This window comes from Globicephala melas, chromosome 8 (assembly GCF_963455315.2).
Source record: "Globicephala melas chromosome 8, mGloMel1.2, whole genome shotgun sequence".
Taxonomy (NCBI): Eukaryota; Metazoa; Chordata; class Mammalia; order Artiodactyla; family Delphinidae; genus Globicephala; species Globicephala melas.
In genome coordinates, this window is record NC_083321.1 from 45569490 (window position 1) to 45588774 (window position 19285).

The window sequence follows — 19285 nt, forward strand, 5'->3', positions numbered from 1 at the left end:
GGTGGGGTGCTACCTGGAGAAACCTCCCTGAGGAAGTGACAATCAAGACAAGACCTCCACATTACGGGTGGAGGAAACTTTACAGCAGAGGAAGCAGCATGTCTGAAGACTCTGTGGCAGGAAGGGTCTTAGTAATCTGAGGAAGGTCAAGGTGGCTGGACCGAAGTGAACAAGAAGGGAGGAGAGAGGAAGAAGAGGAGGCTAGAGAGGTTGCAGAGGCCAAATTGAACGTGGCCCTGTGTGCCATGATAAAGATGCTTAAAACAACAGCAAGGCATTGAAAGGTATGGATTCAATATTCAATATTACCTCCATGAAAATAAATCCATAAATTGAAATGGTCTCTAGGTCTGTTCTAACTATAAAAGGTCTAGAAATCTATGATTCCATACTCCATTTCATCTACAATTACAAACTGTGCTCCAAAATTCCAGTTTGTATCACACATATTAAATCAATAGTCTCACATTTAATAATAATGGCTGCTAGTGGTTTCAAGGTGTCCAAATGGAGGATAATTTCCCAGGAAGAAAGTGTAGAGTCCTTCTTATTTTTAACATATAATTACTTCACACCAAAATTCATACATATGAAGAATAAGGTATGACCTCAATCCTGACTCAAAACAAAACTAAACTCACATGTTCTCTAAACTAGAAATTTCATACAAACCAGCTCGAGACTAAAGTGGCTGTGGAACAGAGACAGTTCTCAGAAGACAGGGAAACTGGCCAATCTGACGCTTTAGAAATTGATTGTAGACATTTTTTTTCTCAGAAAGCATTCACACTCTTTGATCAGTGATTCTACTTCAAATAATCTATCCTAACAAGTGAATCCGAGTCAGATAAAGATTTATCTTGGATAGTCACTATTATTTATAAGAGTGGGAAAAAAAAAAGTCCACCAAAAAGGGAATGGGTATAAAGTCACAGTACAAAACTATTATACAGTCACTGAATACCACTTAGTACCTGGGTGACCTTGGGCAAGCAATTTAACCCAGGGTCCGTCTCATCTTTAAAATGGTGGTAATGATGGTACTTGACCTACAGAGTTGACATAAAGACTTAATTAGAAACCTGTTTAAAACATTTAGTACCTGATACACAATAGACTCTAAATAAATGTTAGCATATGTATACTCAACGTCTTTTTTAAAAAATTTAATGATATGGGACAATATTAATGTTAAGTGTTCAATATGATCCCAACTTGAAAAATAATATATAAAAACATATTTTAAAAAACAAAAACTTGGGAATTCCCTGGCAGTCCAGTGGTTAGGACTCTGTGCTCTCACTGCCAAGGGCCTGGGTTCGATCCCTGGTTGGGGAACCAAGATCCCACAAGCCGTGCAGTGCAGCCAAAAGAATAAATAAAATAAAAACTCAAAGCACACATATAAAATGTTAACAGTAACTGCCTATATATGTTAAAGTTATGGGTGATACATATTTTCTTAATAAGTTCCTTTTTTTTCTTAATTTCAACAATATCCTGTTATTGCCTTTACAATTAAAAAAACTTTAAAAACAGTATTTTACATTAATTATCATGGAGATGCAAATCAAAACACAGTAAGATTCATACCCACTGGAATGCCTAGAATAAAAAAAAATGTTGGGCTTTCCTGGTGGCACAGTGGTTGAGAGTCCACCTGCCGATGCAGGGGACACGCACGGGTTCGTGCCCCGGTCCGGGAGGATCCCACATGCCACGGAGTGGCTGGGCCCGTGAGCCATGGCCGCTGAGCCTGCGCGTCCGGAGCCTGTGCTCCGCAACGGGAGAGGCCACAGCGGTGAGAGGCCCACGTACAGCAAAAAAAAAAAAAATGTTGGTGAGGATATGAAGAAATTGGACCGCTCAGCCATTGCTGGTAGAAAAGTAAAATGCCCAGCTGCTTTGGAAAACAGCTTGGCAGTTTCTCAAAAGGTTAAACACAGAGTTGCCACATGACCCAGCAATTCCATTCCTAGGTATATACCAGAAAACTGAAAATATACATCCCCACAAAAACTTGAACATGCATGCTAACAGCAGTAAATTCATAATAACCAAAAAGCGGGAAAAACTCAAATGTCCATCACCCAATGTGCAAACAAAATATGGTATATCCGTAATGAAATATTATTCAGCCATAAAAAGAAATGAAGTACTGTTATGTACTACAACATGGATGAATTTTGAAAACATGATGCTAAGTGAAAGAAGACATACACAAAAGGCCACATATTATGATTCCAGTCATATTGTATGAGTTCAGAATAGGTAAATCCATAGAGGTAGAAAGTAGATTAGTGGTTGCCTAGGGCTGCGAGAGGAGAGTAAGGGTTAATGGGTACAGTTTTTTTGAGGGAGAGTAATGAAATCTTCTAAAACTGATTTTAGTGATGGTTGCACAAAAATGTGACTATACTAAAAACCACCAAATGGCACCCTTTAAATAGTTAAACTGTATGGTACATGAATTACATCTCAGTAAAGCTGCTATTTTTGAAAACAATATTTCTTTAAACTACATCACTCTTATATTGCTGGCCAAAGTATTCAATGACATAAAGTCATCCATATTCTCAGCAGGGAACCTCTTTAATCACTCCGAAGTTTTTAGTCCTGTGTAACTTTACAAATCTGATCAAAATGTAGAGTCCAACTTGACCACTGTACCAAGTTAATACTATATAACTTTCAAGCAACAATGAAAGAAAAAAATAACAGGCTATAGGACAATAAGAAAGAACTGTACAAAAGCATGGTTTGGGAAACTTAAGAGCAGTACCCCTTCCTATTAAATGATACTTGTTAGGCATACATTTGACAACATTTTGAATGCGAAGGCATATTCATTCCACTAAAAGAAATTTGAAAACTCATTTTATAGAACTATAACACAGGAAGAGCAAGCATCCGGTAAGAAAGTAAAAATGTCCAGCCTAGGAAAACAGAAAGCAGAGACTGCTAGACTCTAGAAAAGGGACATTATATTGAACAAAAATTTTTCTCTTTGTGTGTTTTTCTTTTGTGTGTGTGTGTGTGTATGTTTCCCAAAAAAACAAACAAACAAAAGGATTATGTTAGAAAGCAGCAAATTCCCCAATTAGGACTGGCTTATTGCCAATGGATTACTGGTTTTTAATCATCAAATAGCCCAGACCAACCTTTAATGTGTAGAATCAGGGAAAATAACTGACCATGATTTGGACCAAAAAGCCCATTAGGCTACTAAATCTCATGAAAGGCTTAGCTTGCCTCATAAACATGCTGAGGCAGAACTAGTTTTTTATGTAGTCTACTAGGGCTCAATAGTAAAAAGTTAACAATATAACACTTTCTTCAATTACTCACTATCAGATAAGCCAGGCGCAGTGGTTTTTTTGCCCAAAAAAAAGAGGGGTGGGGGGGAAGCTCACAAAAAATTCTTCCTAGGTGTTCACAGAATCCTATTCTTTTATTTATTTATGTATGTTAGTATGGCTGCGTCAGGTCTTATTGCTCTGCGCAGGCTTTCTCTAGTTGTGGCGAGCGGGGGCTACTCTTTGTTGTGGTGTGCGGGCTTCTCATTGTGGTGGCTTCTCTTGCTGCGGAGCATGGGTTCTAAGCGCGCAGGCTCAGTAGTTGTGGCTCGCGGGCTCTAGAGCGCAGGCTCAGTAGCTGCGGCACACAGGCTTAGCTGCTCCGCGGCATGTGGGATCTTCCCGGACCAGGGCTCAAACCCGTGTCCCCTGCATTGGCAGGTGGATTCTTAACCACTGCGCCACCCAGGAAGTCCCCAGAATCCTATTCTTCTAATCCTATTTCTTCTAAAGAAGAAATTTAACAAATAAGCAAAGAAAAAGTTAACAATCAGCGGAGGCAAAATATTTGCTACAAGAACACACATGTTAATCATCTGAAGCCTCAGGAAAGCTGAAAATAAATTCTATCAATGTGAAGAACAACAGGAATTATTCTCTCTGAAGAAGCAAATATAGAAACCAAATAGAAAAATTACTTTTCGCAAAGCAAGTTTCATTATAATTTATCTCTTGGTCTCAACCCCTTCTGAGTAATTCTCTTAGGCAAAGGCAGAAAACCTCTCAAATAACCTGGGAGGAAAATGACCAAAATGAACACTGAGGAACACCAGATACTAATTAAGAAGAAAAAATCACCTTAAAACACTTGAGAAAGAACCTAAGAGAACTAGAAGGAGGCTGAGATAGTCTGAGATGATCAGAATGGCTTTTAAACCATTCTACCCCTGCCCTTACATATCCAGTAACTGGAAAACATTAATTCTGGAAGGGAGTAATTAATCCCTCAAGAGTACATATAGTTAAAAGGACACTGGTCTAGAAGTGAAATGGCTTAGGTTCAAAATCTATCTACCCCTTTTTAGCTAGGCAACCTTATGCACTCTATTTCCTCCCGAGTTAAATGGGGATAAGAATTCCAGTTGTGCATCATCACAGGATTACCATGAGGATCAAATGAGACTTTACACACACACACACACACACACACACACATATATAGGAAAGCACATCTTGCAATGTTTAATCATTTCATATTTTCATTGCATAACTGATGACGATCTCTAAGTTTTTATGTTAACATTCTTCAGTCACTATTGGCATTTTTTTCAACCAAGTTTCAAAACAAGGCACTAATCTTTGCTCAATTTAAACCCACACCACAAAAACCTTGCCTGCTTTATTTGGATTGAAGGCCAGGCAAAATTCCACTCCAGGTGGCTAAGCAATAATAAACAAGGGCTCACTGTTTCATCACATCCTCACTTGCTCTGTGAATAAATTTTTCTCCAAATTTTGTGGCTAATTTTGGACTTTTTAAATACTGCTGTATTTTCTCCCCCAGTTACAAAACTTTTAAATACCTAAATACTAAAACAAAGAACATTTTAAAACTTTAAAATTCAAGATGTTTAAAGAGAGTTACATCAAGGAGAACAAAATGTGGTATCAGGGTACAGCACTTCAAGATATTCAACCATGTTTCTCTATCTACTAGTCCAGCCCACACAAATTCTAGCACTGAAAAACAAAGCAATTTCCAGATTTCTGAGAATCCCCCAGTATGTTTCATTTATATATATGTGTATATATATATATATTTTTTAATATATATAAATTTATTTATTTTGTTTTATTTATTTTTGGCTGCGTTGGGTCTTCGTTGCTGCGCGCAGGCTTTCTCTAGCTGTGGTGAGCGGGGGCCACTCTTCATTGCGGTGCGCAGGCTTCTCATTATGGTGGCTTCTCTTGCTGTGGAGCACGGGATCTAGGTGCGCGGCCTTCAGTAGTCATGCCTGCTGGGCTCTAGAGCGCAGGCTCAGTAGTTGTGGTGCACGGGCTTAGTTGATCCATGGCATGTGGGATCTTCCCGGACCAGGGCTCAAACCCGTGTCCCCTGCATTGGCAGGCAGATTCTTAACCACTGTGCCAGCAGGGAAGCCCCTGTTCTATATATATTAATAACAGACATAATTCTGCTTATTGTCTTTAGTTTTTAAGATTAAACACATGCACACAGCAGGTCATCAAACATTTGCTGAACATAAGACATATTTACTATGTGAACTTGGTTTGATTTTGTTTAAATAAATTGAAATTTTTGAAAAGTAAAAATATGATGAGGTTATAGTATCTGTTTAAAACACATTTTTGTATTTTAAAAGTAGGGAAGACAATAAGTCTTTATTTTTTATTTATTTAAAGTCCATGATGCCAGAGTGCTAACACATACTTTAGGGGAAAAAATTAGGGGACTAGCCGTTGTTTGTCCTAGACGCACAGAGAAAGGGAGTCCTTTGGGTTTGATGGTCCACTGCAGATTGACTGTCTTGTTTCTAGTTCATAGGGCCTAAACTTGATTAAAATAGATATTGGGAGAATAAAAGAGGGATATACCTAATTTTAACCCCTTCTGTGGGATCTGGGCATGTACCATATCCTAACCACTTGTCTTAGGGGTTGTTAATGGAGTGTAAATGTTCTCACCACTATGGTTGTATTCAAAACCTCTTGCCTTTTATTTAAATTAGTGCAGAAATATCAAATGGTAAACTCAAGGATTCTGAAGCTGTTGTAACTAATCATGGTTAAGAGAATTTCTTTAAGATACAGAAAAACAAATACTATATGTTCTCAGTTATACTGCAGACTATTTAAAACAATGAACTCAAAGAAATAAGAGAGTAGAATGGTGGTTGTCAGGAGCTGGGGGGTAGGGGAAATGGCGAGATGCTGGTCAAAGGGTACAAACTTTCAGCTTTAAGATGAATAAGATCTGGGATCTAGTGCACAGCATTGTGACAATAATTAACAATACAGGATTATATACTTGAATGTTGTTAAGAGAGTAGATCTTAAAAGCTATAACCACAGGGAAAAAAAAAAGGTAACTATGGGAGGCAATGATAACACAACTAACCTTACCGTGGTAATCATTTCGCAATATATATATGTATCAAATCATCACGTTGGGGGACTTCCCTAGTGGTGCAGTGGTTAAGACTCCGCCTGCCAATGCAGGGGACACGGGTTCGAGCCCTGGTCCAGGAAGATCCCACATGCCACGAAGCAACTAAGTCCATGCACCAAAACTACCGAGCCTGCGCTCTAGAGCCCGAGAGCCACAACTACTGAAGCCCGCACACTTAGAACCCGTGCTCCGCAACAAGAGAAGCCACTGCCAAGAGAAGCCCATGCAGCACAACAAAGACCCAACACAGACAAAAATAAATAAAATTTTTTATAAAGTTAGATTAAAAAAAACATCACGTTGTACACCTTCAATTTACATATATTACATACAATATACATATATATTAGGTATCAATAATATCTCAATAAAGCTGGGGGAATTTTTTCTAAATAAAAAGAATTTCTTCACCAAAAAAGACATATTTACTTATAATACAACTATAAACACAAATGAGCTACCTGATAAATAAACAGAAAGACAGCCCAAAAAAGCTTTAGAAAATAGTACAGCATCATACTGTGAAGTTTTGAAACCTCACACATCAGTTTCTGTATAATTTGTTTGAATCTTTTTTATCATGATATAATTCACATTCCATAAAATTCACCCTTAAAGTGTGCATTTTAGTAGTTTTTAGTATATTCACAAGGTTTTGCAACCATCATCACTATGTAACTCTAGAACATTCTCATCACCCCAAAAAGAAATCCCAAACCCATCAGTAGTCACTCACCATTCCCACTTCCCCTCAGCCTCTGGCAACCACTAATCTATTCTATATCTCTATGTGTTTGCCTATTTTGGACATTTCACATAAATTGGATCACACAATATGCGGCTTTTGTGAGTCTGATCGTCTTTCATTTCATTATGGTGTGGTTTCTCCCTCTGCAGTTGTTTCTAATTAAAGCATGACCAAGTATATGTATAAAACATACACACACAAATAAAGAGCAAAAAATTGTATTATGAGGCTGATATGGAATAATAGATATAGGTACAGAGAATACTACCTAGATGAATACACTGTAATTTGGACAATCTTTGCTGCAAAATTTCTAAAACATATAATGTGATTTTTAAAAAGAATGCTGACCAACATTTTGGCATTCTCCATACCAGTAACTTAAATTATTATTATAAATTTTAATTACTGTACTTTGCTTTTATAAAAAAGACACTTAACTATGAAAAGAATTTATACATATAAGTAGCTATAAAAATCCCAAAAAAGTCAACAGAAAAATATATGTCAATAGTTATGGTATTTAGGTGATTGGAAAACAGGCTTTTTAATGTGTTTTATTTTTAATTTAAAAGTATTATCACTGTCACTTTTTGAAAGACATTTTTGACATATATCCAAAAATTTCAAGCTTGGTGTTATAAATAAGCAAAAGCAGTAATTCCCAACCCTTCATGTGCATATATGATTACTTTCATACCTAAACTAAATGTACATGATATGGAAAGATGACACTAATATATTGTTCAGTTAAAAAAGTAAGTTGAACTATATGTAGCATAATCCTATTGGTATAGAAACAAAACACTATGTATTGCATAAGTGTGTATTTGCATGTCTATAAAAAGGTCAGCAAAGATATTCATCAAACAGTTAAAAGAGGTTACTCCTATGGAGTCAGACTAAAAAGGGTAAAGAGGTTTTACTTTTTATTTCATATATTTGTATTAATTGACTATTTAATAACAAAGCTACTTTTTGTAATTTTTTAATCACCAATGTTTTTAATTAAATGTGCCATCAATTTAGATTATTTTCTTTAAAAAAAAATAAAAGAACATTAAAGTCAAAACTTTAATGTGTCAATTTTTAATTATCCAAACCAAGGGAGAAACCAAACCCAGCAGAAAATACCAATATGGCTTCCAAACACATAATCTTTTTTTTTTTTTTTTTTTTTTTTTTTTTTGCGGTACGTGGGCCTCTCACTGTTGTGGCCTCTCCCGTTGCGGAGCACAGGCTCCGGACGTGCAGGCTCAGCAGCCATGGCTCACGGGCCCAGCCACTCCGCGGCATGTGGGATCTTCCTGGACCGGGGCAGGAACCCGTGTCCCCTGCATCAGCAGGCGGACTCTCAACCACTGTGCCACCAGGGGAGCCTGCATAATCATTTTTTACAGCATCTTTACTCATAACATATCCCAGAGGAAACATCCAAGTGGCACCGAAAAAGTCTAGGATGAAAGTTTTGCTGTATGATATCTATAAAGATAATTGACATCACATTTTACCCCATCATATCCATGCTTTAACAATCATTGCCAGTACATGTGGAAACAGAATTTAAAAGAAAAAAAGCTCCCTAAGAGAAGACAGGTACAGATTAATACAGAATACTTAATTTCCAAAAAGAGCCAAGTCATAAAAATATCGAAGTTTTAGAAGACACTGGAGAAGAGAGAGAAATAGGAGTACTGTCAGTCTCATTCTTTCTTTCCTTTCTGATTTATCTCGTGATGCTTCACACCGAAACTCCTTAGTGAACTCACCAACAAGGGGCTATAGGGCCCACTTGAAATGTGCAATCTGAACAATGCTGTAAGAAGGAAGAGATTAGAGTCATACCTTTTCCAAAATGAACTTGTTTAAATACGGCATGTAGCCCTGATTGGAGACAGGCCCCTCATCATCATCCCGGAAGTGCTCTTCAAGGGCAACAGGGTCATGTGGAACCTTCAGCACTGTGCACAGGTTATGGGAAAGGACCTAAGGGAGAAAAAGGGTAGTTTAGAGGCATCCACTAACCAGCACACGGCACCTTCACTGTCCGAACACAACTGGCTGCTCCCTGTCCTGGGGAGAGAAAGATGAAGAATAAATTGCCGGCTGCCAGCTCCCCACCTGTTACCCATAGTGTCTCATTGCCTCCCCAGTTCTGGTCCACTTCAAACAAGTCTCTCTTACATGCCCTACAATGAGCCAGGCTCCATGCAAGATCTGTGACTACCAGACTCCTTGTAGTCTTTTATTAATTGGCCGACATTAGAAAGAAAAAGGGGGGAAAGAGCAAGAGAATGTGTTTAAAATTAAACTTCTCCTAAGTAGAGCAGTCCGTCAAGTAGAGCTGTAAGAGAAAGAACCTGGCTCTGAACAGCTGCAGCTGGGGGTTCTGGACAAGGTGGCTGACCTGGGCCCAGCCACAACCTCTCTGGGCTTCAGTTCTCTCCTTTGTTCAATATAAAGGGCCAAGTTAATATACAAATATACCAGTTATTAATTAGTAATTAGTTATTAATTAGTTATTAGTTATTAATTAATATATATTATATATAATATATATTATATATAATATATTAATAATAAATATAATAATAAATATAATAATAATACATATTATATATAATATATTATTAATATAATAACTAATTAGTAATTAGTTACTAATTAGTTATTAATTAGTAACTCTAAGCATCCAAACATCTCTAAAATTCTGTGATGCTAGGCTAAGTTTTCAGGATGAGTATAAAAGAGTATAAATATAAAAAGAGAAAGAAATCAAGGGCCCGATTTAGAAATACATGAAAAATCAATAGCAAAAAAATCTCAGGAGTCACCAAAATGGTTGAAAATATTCTGTCAAAAATCTGCATCCTGGGGCTTCCCTGGTGGCGCAGTGGTTGAGAGTCCGCCCGCCGATGCAGGGGACACGGGTTCATGACCCAGTCCGGGCGGATACCACATGCCGCGGAGCGGCTAGGCCCGTGAGCCATGGCCGCTGAGCTGCACATCCGGAGCCTGTGCTCCACAACGGGAGAGGCCACAACAGTGAGAAGCCCGCGTACCGCAAAAAAAAAAAAAAATCTGCATCCTGGTCTTGCAATAATCGAAGTGCACACTTTAACATTCAGGTAGCTGAGTTAGCAGTCTGGGCTCTTTCAGTACTACTCTTTTTTCTTATTAAATGAAAATCTAAATATAAAACTTAAATCCCTTCCATTCCATTTGTGCATTCTAAACAGGTCAAATTACAGAGCTAAGGCCATGCTGCCTCTAACACAGAATCTTATTAGATGTTAAATCCCAGGTTAAAATCTTCCCTATTTGTCTCAGCCCTACCCATTTAATCGCTTAAGGAGCCAAATTCATCTCAATGAATACTTTCAATTCCATAAAGCAAGTTACTTTTTTCTGCACACACATATTTCGTTAGAATTTTTTAAGATTAAAAAAATTAACCTATAAAAAAACATTTGCATATCTTCTTTCTACATTTGTTTTGTTTCTCAAAGCTTCATTTATGTGGAGATCCTTTTCTACATGCTCTACTGGTTTTAAGGAAGTAAGTAAAGTAAAGGAAGTAAACTCACAAATGGTTATAAATGAAGTAATGAAGACTTCTATCAGCCCCTACAAAGCAGGCTGTTTTTCTCAAGTAAAACTTCTATTTGCCAGTAGTAGAGCACATGAAAAGGGCACGGTAGAGCTTTTACTGAATCTTGCACCACAGTCAGCAAAATCCTAAATAGACATTTCCTTTCTTTATTTACCTAGTAAAACCTACAGAGTAATTATCTACCTCCAAAAAAGTGTTGTGAGGATCAACTTCAGGAATGTAAGGAGCTTAAAAACTGCAACATACCATGGAAATATAGAGAAATAAAGAGCATACTCCTCATATAAGGCTCAACGGTCATTCAAATTTTTAAATTATTTGGGACTTTACTCAAGTTAAAATTCCCAACCACAGGTTAACCTATGGTACGTTCATAGAAGGTTAAGAACAGTGAGGAACTCACTGAGTAGTGATACGTAAAGATCTACAAGATAACTTAAGTGAAAAAAGCAATGTACCTAAGACTACATATAGTGTGTTATCTTTTGGGTAAAAGGAAAAGGAAGAAAAAATAAGATACTCTAGAAGGATATATAAGAAACGAGTAACCATGGGGAGAAAACTAGTATGACTGCAGACCAGGAGCAAAAGAAGATTTCTTACTGTATCTCCCTTTTCATTAAGTTTAGGAAAAAATTTTCCCTATTCAAAAAACATAAAAACTATTTTAAAAATTAAACACACACACACACACGTATATATACACACATACACGTACACACACACAATACACATACACACACACATATATACACACATATATATATACACACACGCACATACACACACACACACATACACACATGCGCGCGCGCGTGCACTTTTCTTAATGGCCAGCTTAAGCCCATACAGCTAAATCTACTTATCTTCGAACTCTACACTTTTTCTTCTACGTTAACTTACTCCCTAGAGATTAGGTATAAAAGGAAGACATATTCCACAGCAATGTACCATGACTAATGGATGAATAAGATGTAAGGGCAATAAATGAGCTCAGAAAGAATACTGTGTGCTACAATGACTTCACAGACTAAGTGAAATGTAACCTAGGCCTTAAAATAAAAAGAGCTTTTGGATAGGAAAAGGGCAATTGGAAAGCTTTCCAACAGAGAAATAACATGAGAAAAGTAACTGATTAATGCAAAATCCTCAGGATACAAAAAGCAGACACCAATCTCTCTCACACCCATCCCTTTCTTTGCCTTTGGGTTTCACAGATCCTCCAACTAAAGCCCTGGCAGGGGCCTTAGATACCATATTGTCATCCTTCTCATCTTATAGATGGTGAGTACTGGCTCAAAGAGATTAAATTTGTTTTTCTTGACTAGGTTACTTAGGAGAACTGAGACTAGAAGTCAGGTTTTGTAATTGCTGGTCCAACACTCTCCAGGAAAAAGGAACATTATGTTTCCAGTTTTCTAAAGTCAACAACATCTTTGCAGAGCTGCTTTAGTTCAACCAGTGATCCCATTGAAGATTTAGATTTAAACTCTAGACTTCAGCCTTGGACAATTAAATACAGGGATAACTAAATCCAGTGATAACTTTCTCAACCACCTTCATTTAGTTAAGCAAACTGTGAGGGAGGCAGATTATATTAAAGAACCCTGGAAGAGGAGACCTGAGTACCAGCCCTATTCATGTGGTCTGTTCCTGTACAGTGGTTTGCCATTTACCCTTTTTAAATATTAGAATATTTTGCTACTTACTCGCTTAGTCTCAGTATCCTCACTGCAAAAGGAAGAGTTGGTGACTTGTCTCTAAAAATAATGTTTTTAAAAGCTCAATCCTTAACTATCAACCCAAACTCATTTCATGAACTCAACAGAAAGAACTATAATTTAGATCAGAAATTCGGCTTTTTTCATTGTTAGTAAGGCCTAGAACTGGGAAGTCTTCTTCAAACAAAATAACAAACTGAATAATAGATAACTGGAAAAGTTTTGTAACTAAAAGAAAAAAAAATGTGCCATCTTTTAAACTTTAAAAAAATTTTATCAGTAATTTTTTTAAAGCCTAGACAGTATCTCAAGTTTTTTTTTAAAGTAAAAAGTAAAATGTATTTTTAAAAAAAAATTCTTGACGGCCAGAATATAAACTAATAATAAGAAGTAAAATCTCCAGAAGCTTAAACAGCAGTTTATGCTTTTTAGAGTAGACTCACATCATCCATTAGTTGGTTTTAGTCTCACCCCTGGAAAGTAGATGGTATTGCTACTTTACAGATGAAGAGGCTGAGTGAGAGATAAGGAGATGTCCCCCAGATGACAGAGTTTTATGTGCTGTGAAACTAGGTCTAGAACCCAAACCTTATACTTTGGTGCCCTTTCCCTGCCCGGCCACATTCCCTCTCCTCCTGGAAAAAAAGAGAGCCCTGCCTATACAAAAGTGACATGAATGCTGTGGCCATGCATGCATGTTATTGCTAAGGTGCAGTGATGGACTGGTGCCCACCCGGTCAGTTCTCCAGCACCCAGCAACATGGCTGGAGCTATTCAGTGGAGCCAACTTAAATCCAGTGGTGAAGAACACATCCGTCTAGAAATCTGGGACCACTCTCTCTCTGGAAGCCCTCATCTCTCAGCACCCGCCTTTGGGGGAAACTGTTCCAAGAGGTACTAGCCTCCTCTGCCGATGCGGAAGCTGGAAAACAGATGAGGACAAAAGCAATCAAGAGGAAATAGCACTACAAGTTCTTGATTTGTAAAAGCACTGCCCCTCAATCACTCTAATCAGTGTTTGCAAGTTTCTTGAGAAAGTTGAATTTATCCTACTTCAAATGCCTGCTCCTCCAAAGGCCATTCTTTCAACGCCCACATAATTGCTAAGCAACTTTGCTCTCAGGCCCCGATTTGAAGAATAAACTATTGTTACTACAATAAAAGATCCACATCCATGCCAGACCCTCATCTCTCCAGTTCCTTCCTAGCTGTCTGCTAATGCCTCTGCAGGGCCTCCGCTGACGAGAGATGACTAATTAACTGCTCGTGTGGTCTGTTCCTTTGCAGCGGTTTGCCATTTACCCTTTTTAAGCATTTTGCTCCAACTATCCTGAAAAGACATCAGGGATGATGAATGACTAAACAGTATTTTAACACATGAGTGCCTAATGCTTACCCTCCTCCCTCCCAAAGATGGAGAGATTACAAAGGTTCTCTGAAATGAGCCCCCTGGTCACAGACTGTTTCCCTTTACAGGATGTGCGTAATGGGCAAAATTCAACACTGAAAAAAAGGGGGGTAGGGATCTCTATTCCGACAAGCTTATCTTAACCGACACAATTACAGAACTATAATTCATAATGGGCAACCTTTTTTTTTAAATGTGAAAATTCCTGTCTGATTTATAAAATTTCAAGCTCAGGGCAAATTACCAGAAAACTCTTCCTAACAGAATGACCAACTTCCTACCAGAGCTATGCCCTGCCTTAAGAGCATTGTCTTAATAGAAGTCCCACCCCTTACCACAAGGACTCATTTTCCCTTTCCCGACAATATCTTTTCATCCTGCTTGTCACTGCTTAAGGCCTGCTTGCTTTCTCTTAAATTATCTTTATCACACTCAGCCTCAGAAATCTCAGTCATCTCTGACTCAGTCCCTGAATGCCATCAATCACCATCCTAGACACTTTTACCAAATTAATCTTCAAGGGCTGCTGACCTCACATTATCACCTTGTCTGAAAGTCATCAAAAGCCTACAGAAGTAAAAACCAAAGAGGTATCTGAGCTCCGTATTTAAGTCACTTGGCAAGCCAGCCCCTCTTTACATTTGTAGCCTTATTTTTCCCCACCCCTCTGCACCAACTGTACAAATCTAGTCAAACAAGCTTACTCACAGCATCCCAAACAAACCCTGTATCACTCCCCTGCCCCGTCCAGGCCTCTGCTCTAATCACCCCTACACCTCCATTTCTACCTAACATAACTGCCATCCCTTTCTGAAGCCTCCACCTCCCAAAATCAAGATGGCCTTCCTCACTCTGCATTTCCCAAGCACTCTGTATTTCTTATCTTACACTACCACACATGATTTTCTCTCTCCCGTAAGACTGTAAATTTCTGAAAGGCCCATGTCTTACCTCCCCTTGCATCCCCACAGCACTTAACGTGCTACTCAGAATGAAGAAGGCTTTCAATAAATGCTGAACAAATTCATTCTAAAAATTCTCTTTTCACAGTAAAACCACAATACTTTAACAATGAAAATGCTCTTAGGAAATAGCCTACTGCTATCTCCTTATTTCATTGATAAAAAGACTGAGGCCTGGGCTTCCCTGGTGGCGCAGTGGTTGAGAGTGCACCTGCCGGTGCAGGGGACACGGGTTCGTGCCCCGGTCAGGGAAGATCCCACGTGCCGCGGAGAGGCTGGGCCCGTGAGCCATAGCCATTGAGCCTGCGCGTCCGGAGCCTGTGCTCCGCAACGGGAAAGGCCACAACAGTGAGAGGCCCACATACCTCAAAAAAAAAAAAAAAAAAGACTGAGGCCTGAGACTTGCCTAAGTCACAAACTGATTAGAAACAAATCAGAAACAAGAACCCAGGTCTCCTAACTGCCTGTCCCACAATCATGCCCTGTACTGGAAACATTCTCTTTTGCCTAGTCACATCCTTCAAGACTGGGTTATTCTTCATAAACTCTAGGAAACCTTCACCGCCCCCTCTGTCCACTGAACTCCTATTCAGCACTTAACGTGAATTCTGTTTCACATACCAGTAATATCTCAAATACCTAACTGCAGCTCAGTAAGGGAGGAAACCCTGCCTAATGTTGTTCTTCCATATCCTTTACGGTGACTAGCAGAGGGTTAAGGGAGGACTCAGTGGCAGCATAACACTTATGGACACATTAAGGAAGGATATCTAACTCAAAACCGTCTGTTGTGATGTGTCCACAGAACGTATACCATTGAACTACAGTATATGCCACTGGATTACATTCTACATAGACTACCTTTAATAAGTTATTTTGGATAATTCACTAACTTAGCCCTCTTCAGAAATCAGAAAGAAAATATTGGTAAATTTGACCACATAAAACTTCTTAAATTTCCCTTTAAAAAGAGACACCATAAACAAACAAAAAAGGCTAATAGCTCCAATATTCAAATTACTCCTAGAAATTATTAAGTAAAAGGTGAACACCTAATTTCAGAAATGGACCACAGACACGAATAGAAAATTCACAAAAGAAGCTAATGACTAATAAGTATAGGAAAAGATGCTTAACTTCGCTAGTGATCAACATAATGCAAACTAAAAGAGCTACTACTTTTTGCCTGAAAAACAACACCTGGTGTTTGAGCAGACACAGGGGAGTAAAAATTGCCAACACCCAACACTGGAGAAGGTATAGAGCAGGTTTTCTCTGTCACTGCTGACATTTTAGGCCAGATAATTCTTTGCTGGGGAGCAGGGGGAGGTGTCCTATGCATTGTAGGAAGTTTAGCAGCATCCCTGGCTGAAAACATCAAAACACCTCAAATATCTCTGAATAGTAAAGTAGTTAAACAAAGCATAACTCATCAACACAATGAAATAGCTCATAGTCATAAAGGATGATGGTGTCTGTATCTATGTGCACTGACATGGAAACATGACCCTAACACACTGTTTAAGAAAATAGGCTACAAAAGCATATGAAATAGGATCCTATTTATATAAAAGGATATATATGTATGAGTATATGCACACATGTGCATGCATGTGTGTACATGTAGGAGGCAAGGGAGATAGAGGGAGAGAGAGGGAGGAAGGATGGTGAGCGCAAGATGTTAGAAAATCATTGCAAAGTTAACTGCATCTGCCTTTGGTGGTAGAATTTCGGGTGCTTTTACCTTTGTCTCTATACTTTATTTTTTTTTTAAAGATTTGTTTAATATTTATTTATTTTATTTATTTTTGGCTTCATCGGGTCTTAGCTGTGGCACATGGGATCTTCATTGAGGCATGCGGGATCTTTTGTTGTGGTGCCCAGGCTTCTCTCTAGCTGTGGCGGTGGGTTTTCTCTTCTCTAGTTGTGGCACGCAGGCTCCAAGGCACCTGGGCTCTGTAGTTTGCGGCACGTAGGTTCTCTAGTTTAGGCACATGAGCTCAGCAGTTGTAGCACACAGGCTTAGTTGCCCTGTGGCATGTGGGATCATAGTTCCCTGACCAGGGATCAAACCCACATCCCCTGCATCGTAAGGCGGATTCTTTACCACTGGACCACCAGGGAAGTTCCTGTCTCTATACTTTAAAGCAGGGGTCCCTAACCCCCAGGCCATGGACCAGTACCAGTCCGCAGCCTGTTAGAAACCAGGCTGCACAGCAGGAGGTAAGCAGCAGGGGAGCTAGCAAAGCTTCATCTGTTGCTCCCCATAGCTTCCCATCGCTCACATTACTGCCTGAACCATACCCCCTCAACGCCCCCATTCCGTGGAAAAATTGTCTTCCATGAAACCGGTCCCTGGTGCCAAAAAGGTTGCGGACCTCTGGCTTAAAGTATTGTTTGAATATTCTATGTTCTACCTTTATAATCAGAAAAAGTGAAGCTTTTATATTTATGTAAAATTTTTAAATTAATTTTTAAAATTAACTGTATTAGTGCTCTCTATCTGGGGTTTCAGCTACAGAGCACCAATAAAATTAAAAAATATGAAGAGATCATTGTAGGACTATAAAGTTGATGAAATTAACTCACTTGAGTCATTCACAAAGAACTATGCTTTGCCATGCCTCTTGAAGAAGCCACACTATGGGCAACAAAGTCTCCTGATCTGGGCAGCCTCCTTAGATTCCAGCCTCCCACTGGATCACAGCATAAACAAATGTCTTTAAGAAGATAAGTCTGGGACTTCCTGGTGGTCCAGTGGGTAAGACCCCACACTCCCAATGCAGGGGACCCGGGTTCGATCCCTGGCCAGGGAACTAGATCCCACATGCATGCCACAACTAAGGAGCCTGCCTGCCTCAACTAAGACCCAGAGCAACCAAATAAATAAATAAATATTAAAAAGAAAAAGGATCCTGCATGCCACAACAAAGACCTAGAACAGCCTAAATAAATAAACATTTTTTTAAAAGGAAGATAAATCATGTGTAAGAAGATTTAACTCCAATAAGCTTCTGTTTCTATTTCTCCCACTACTCTGTAAGCTCCTTAAAGAGAAGATCTTTATTGTATCTATCCTGCAATATCAAAACCTAATAAAGGGCTTCCCTGGTGGCGCAGTGGTTGAGAGTCCGCCTGCCGATGCAGGGGACACGGGTTCGTGCCCCGGTCCGGGAGGATCCCACATGCCGCGGAGCGGCTGGGCCCATGAGCCATGGCCGCTGAGCCTGCGCGTCCGGAGCCTGTGCTCCGCAACGGGAGAGGCCACAGCAGTGAGAGGCCCACATACCGGAAAAAAAAAAAAAAAAAAACCTAATAAAGTGCCGAGGGGAGAGTGCCTGATGTCAACAAATGTTTACTAAATGAGTCCCATTTAAGAATTTTCTTGTTTTGGTTTTTTGTTGTTGTTGTTTAGTTTCATTTAGTTTGCTTCTCTATCACCTTTATTTAGATGTGGGTCTTTTTTTTTTTTTTTTTTTTTTTTTTTTTTTGCGGTACGCGGGCCTCTCACTGTTGTGGCCTCTCCCATTGCGGAGCACAGGCTCCGGATGCGCAGGCTCAGCGGCCATGGCTCACGGGCCCAGCCGCTCTGCGGCATGTGGGATCTTCCCAGACCGGGGCACGAACCTGCGTCCCCTGCATCGGCAGGCGGACTCTCAACCACTGCGCTACCAGGGAAGCCCTAGATGTGGGTCTTTTAATGTATTTCACTATACTACCAGTATATTCTTTCCAGGAAGAATTTTTGTTTAATTGGAATCTCTAATTCAGGTCATTTTTGAAGTAAAAAAACCTCCATTAGTTATTAGCACTACCAGAACTAGAAGGCATTACTCATCTGACCTGAGATCTAGTAAAGCAGTCCAGTTTCTAAAAATTCCACTAAAGATTTTTGAGGAAAGGACTCAAGAGGAATTAACAGTGTATGAGAGAGAAGTCTATAGCAGAAGACAGAGAAATTAGGTAGTTCAATTTAGTACACTCTTCTCCAAGAGGAAATCTGAAGCCACAGTGTACACCCAAGGTGATGATAAAGATCACAAATCTGAGGTTCACCTCTCTGCTGCCCCACCCTCTGACCACTCTGTCCCCTTCTAGTCACTATAATATGGCTTCTTTCTATCCCTATCAATGGCATGAAATTGCTTTTTCAAAAAGATTCTGTGGTAGACACAGAGCTGCACCACTCAAAAAAGGAACTGCTGCCCTGCTACAAGGACTGTGGTTAGCTGAGAGCCTCTAGTTATTAGTACTTTCGGGGTCCACCTCAGCCAATGACTGAGCAAGCTGGTGACACCATTTCTCCCCAGGATGGACATTCTCTAACAGGCCATCTTTGCTCCAGAG

The 19285-nt window shown here is 39.3% G+C and overlaps 1 protein-coding gene across 1 annotated transcript in view; it reads right to left on the minus strand.

Annotated features, from left to right (window-relative positions):
- Positions 1 to 19285, minus strand: part of SWAP70 (switching B cell complex subunit SWAP70) — a 79433-nt gene that overhangs the window by 44898 nt on the left and 15250 nt on the right. The window contains exon 2 of the mRNA XM_030831353.2: positions 9080 to 9220. Within this exon, the coding sequence (XP_030687213.1) occupies positions 9080 to 9220 (141 nt within the window). The remainder of the gene's footprint in view (positions 1 to 9079; positions 9221 to 19285) is intronic.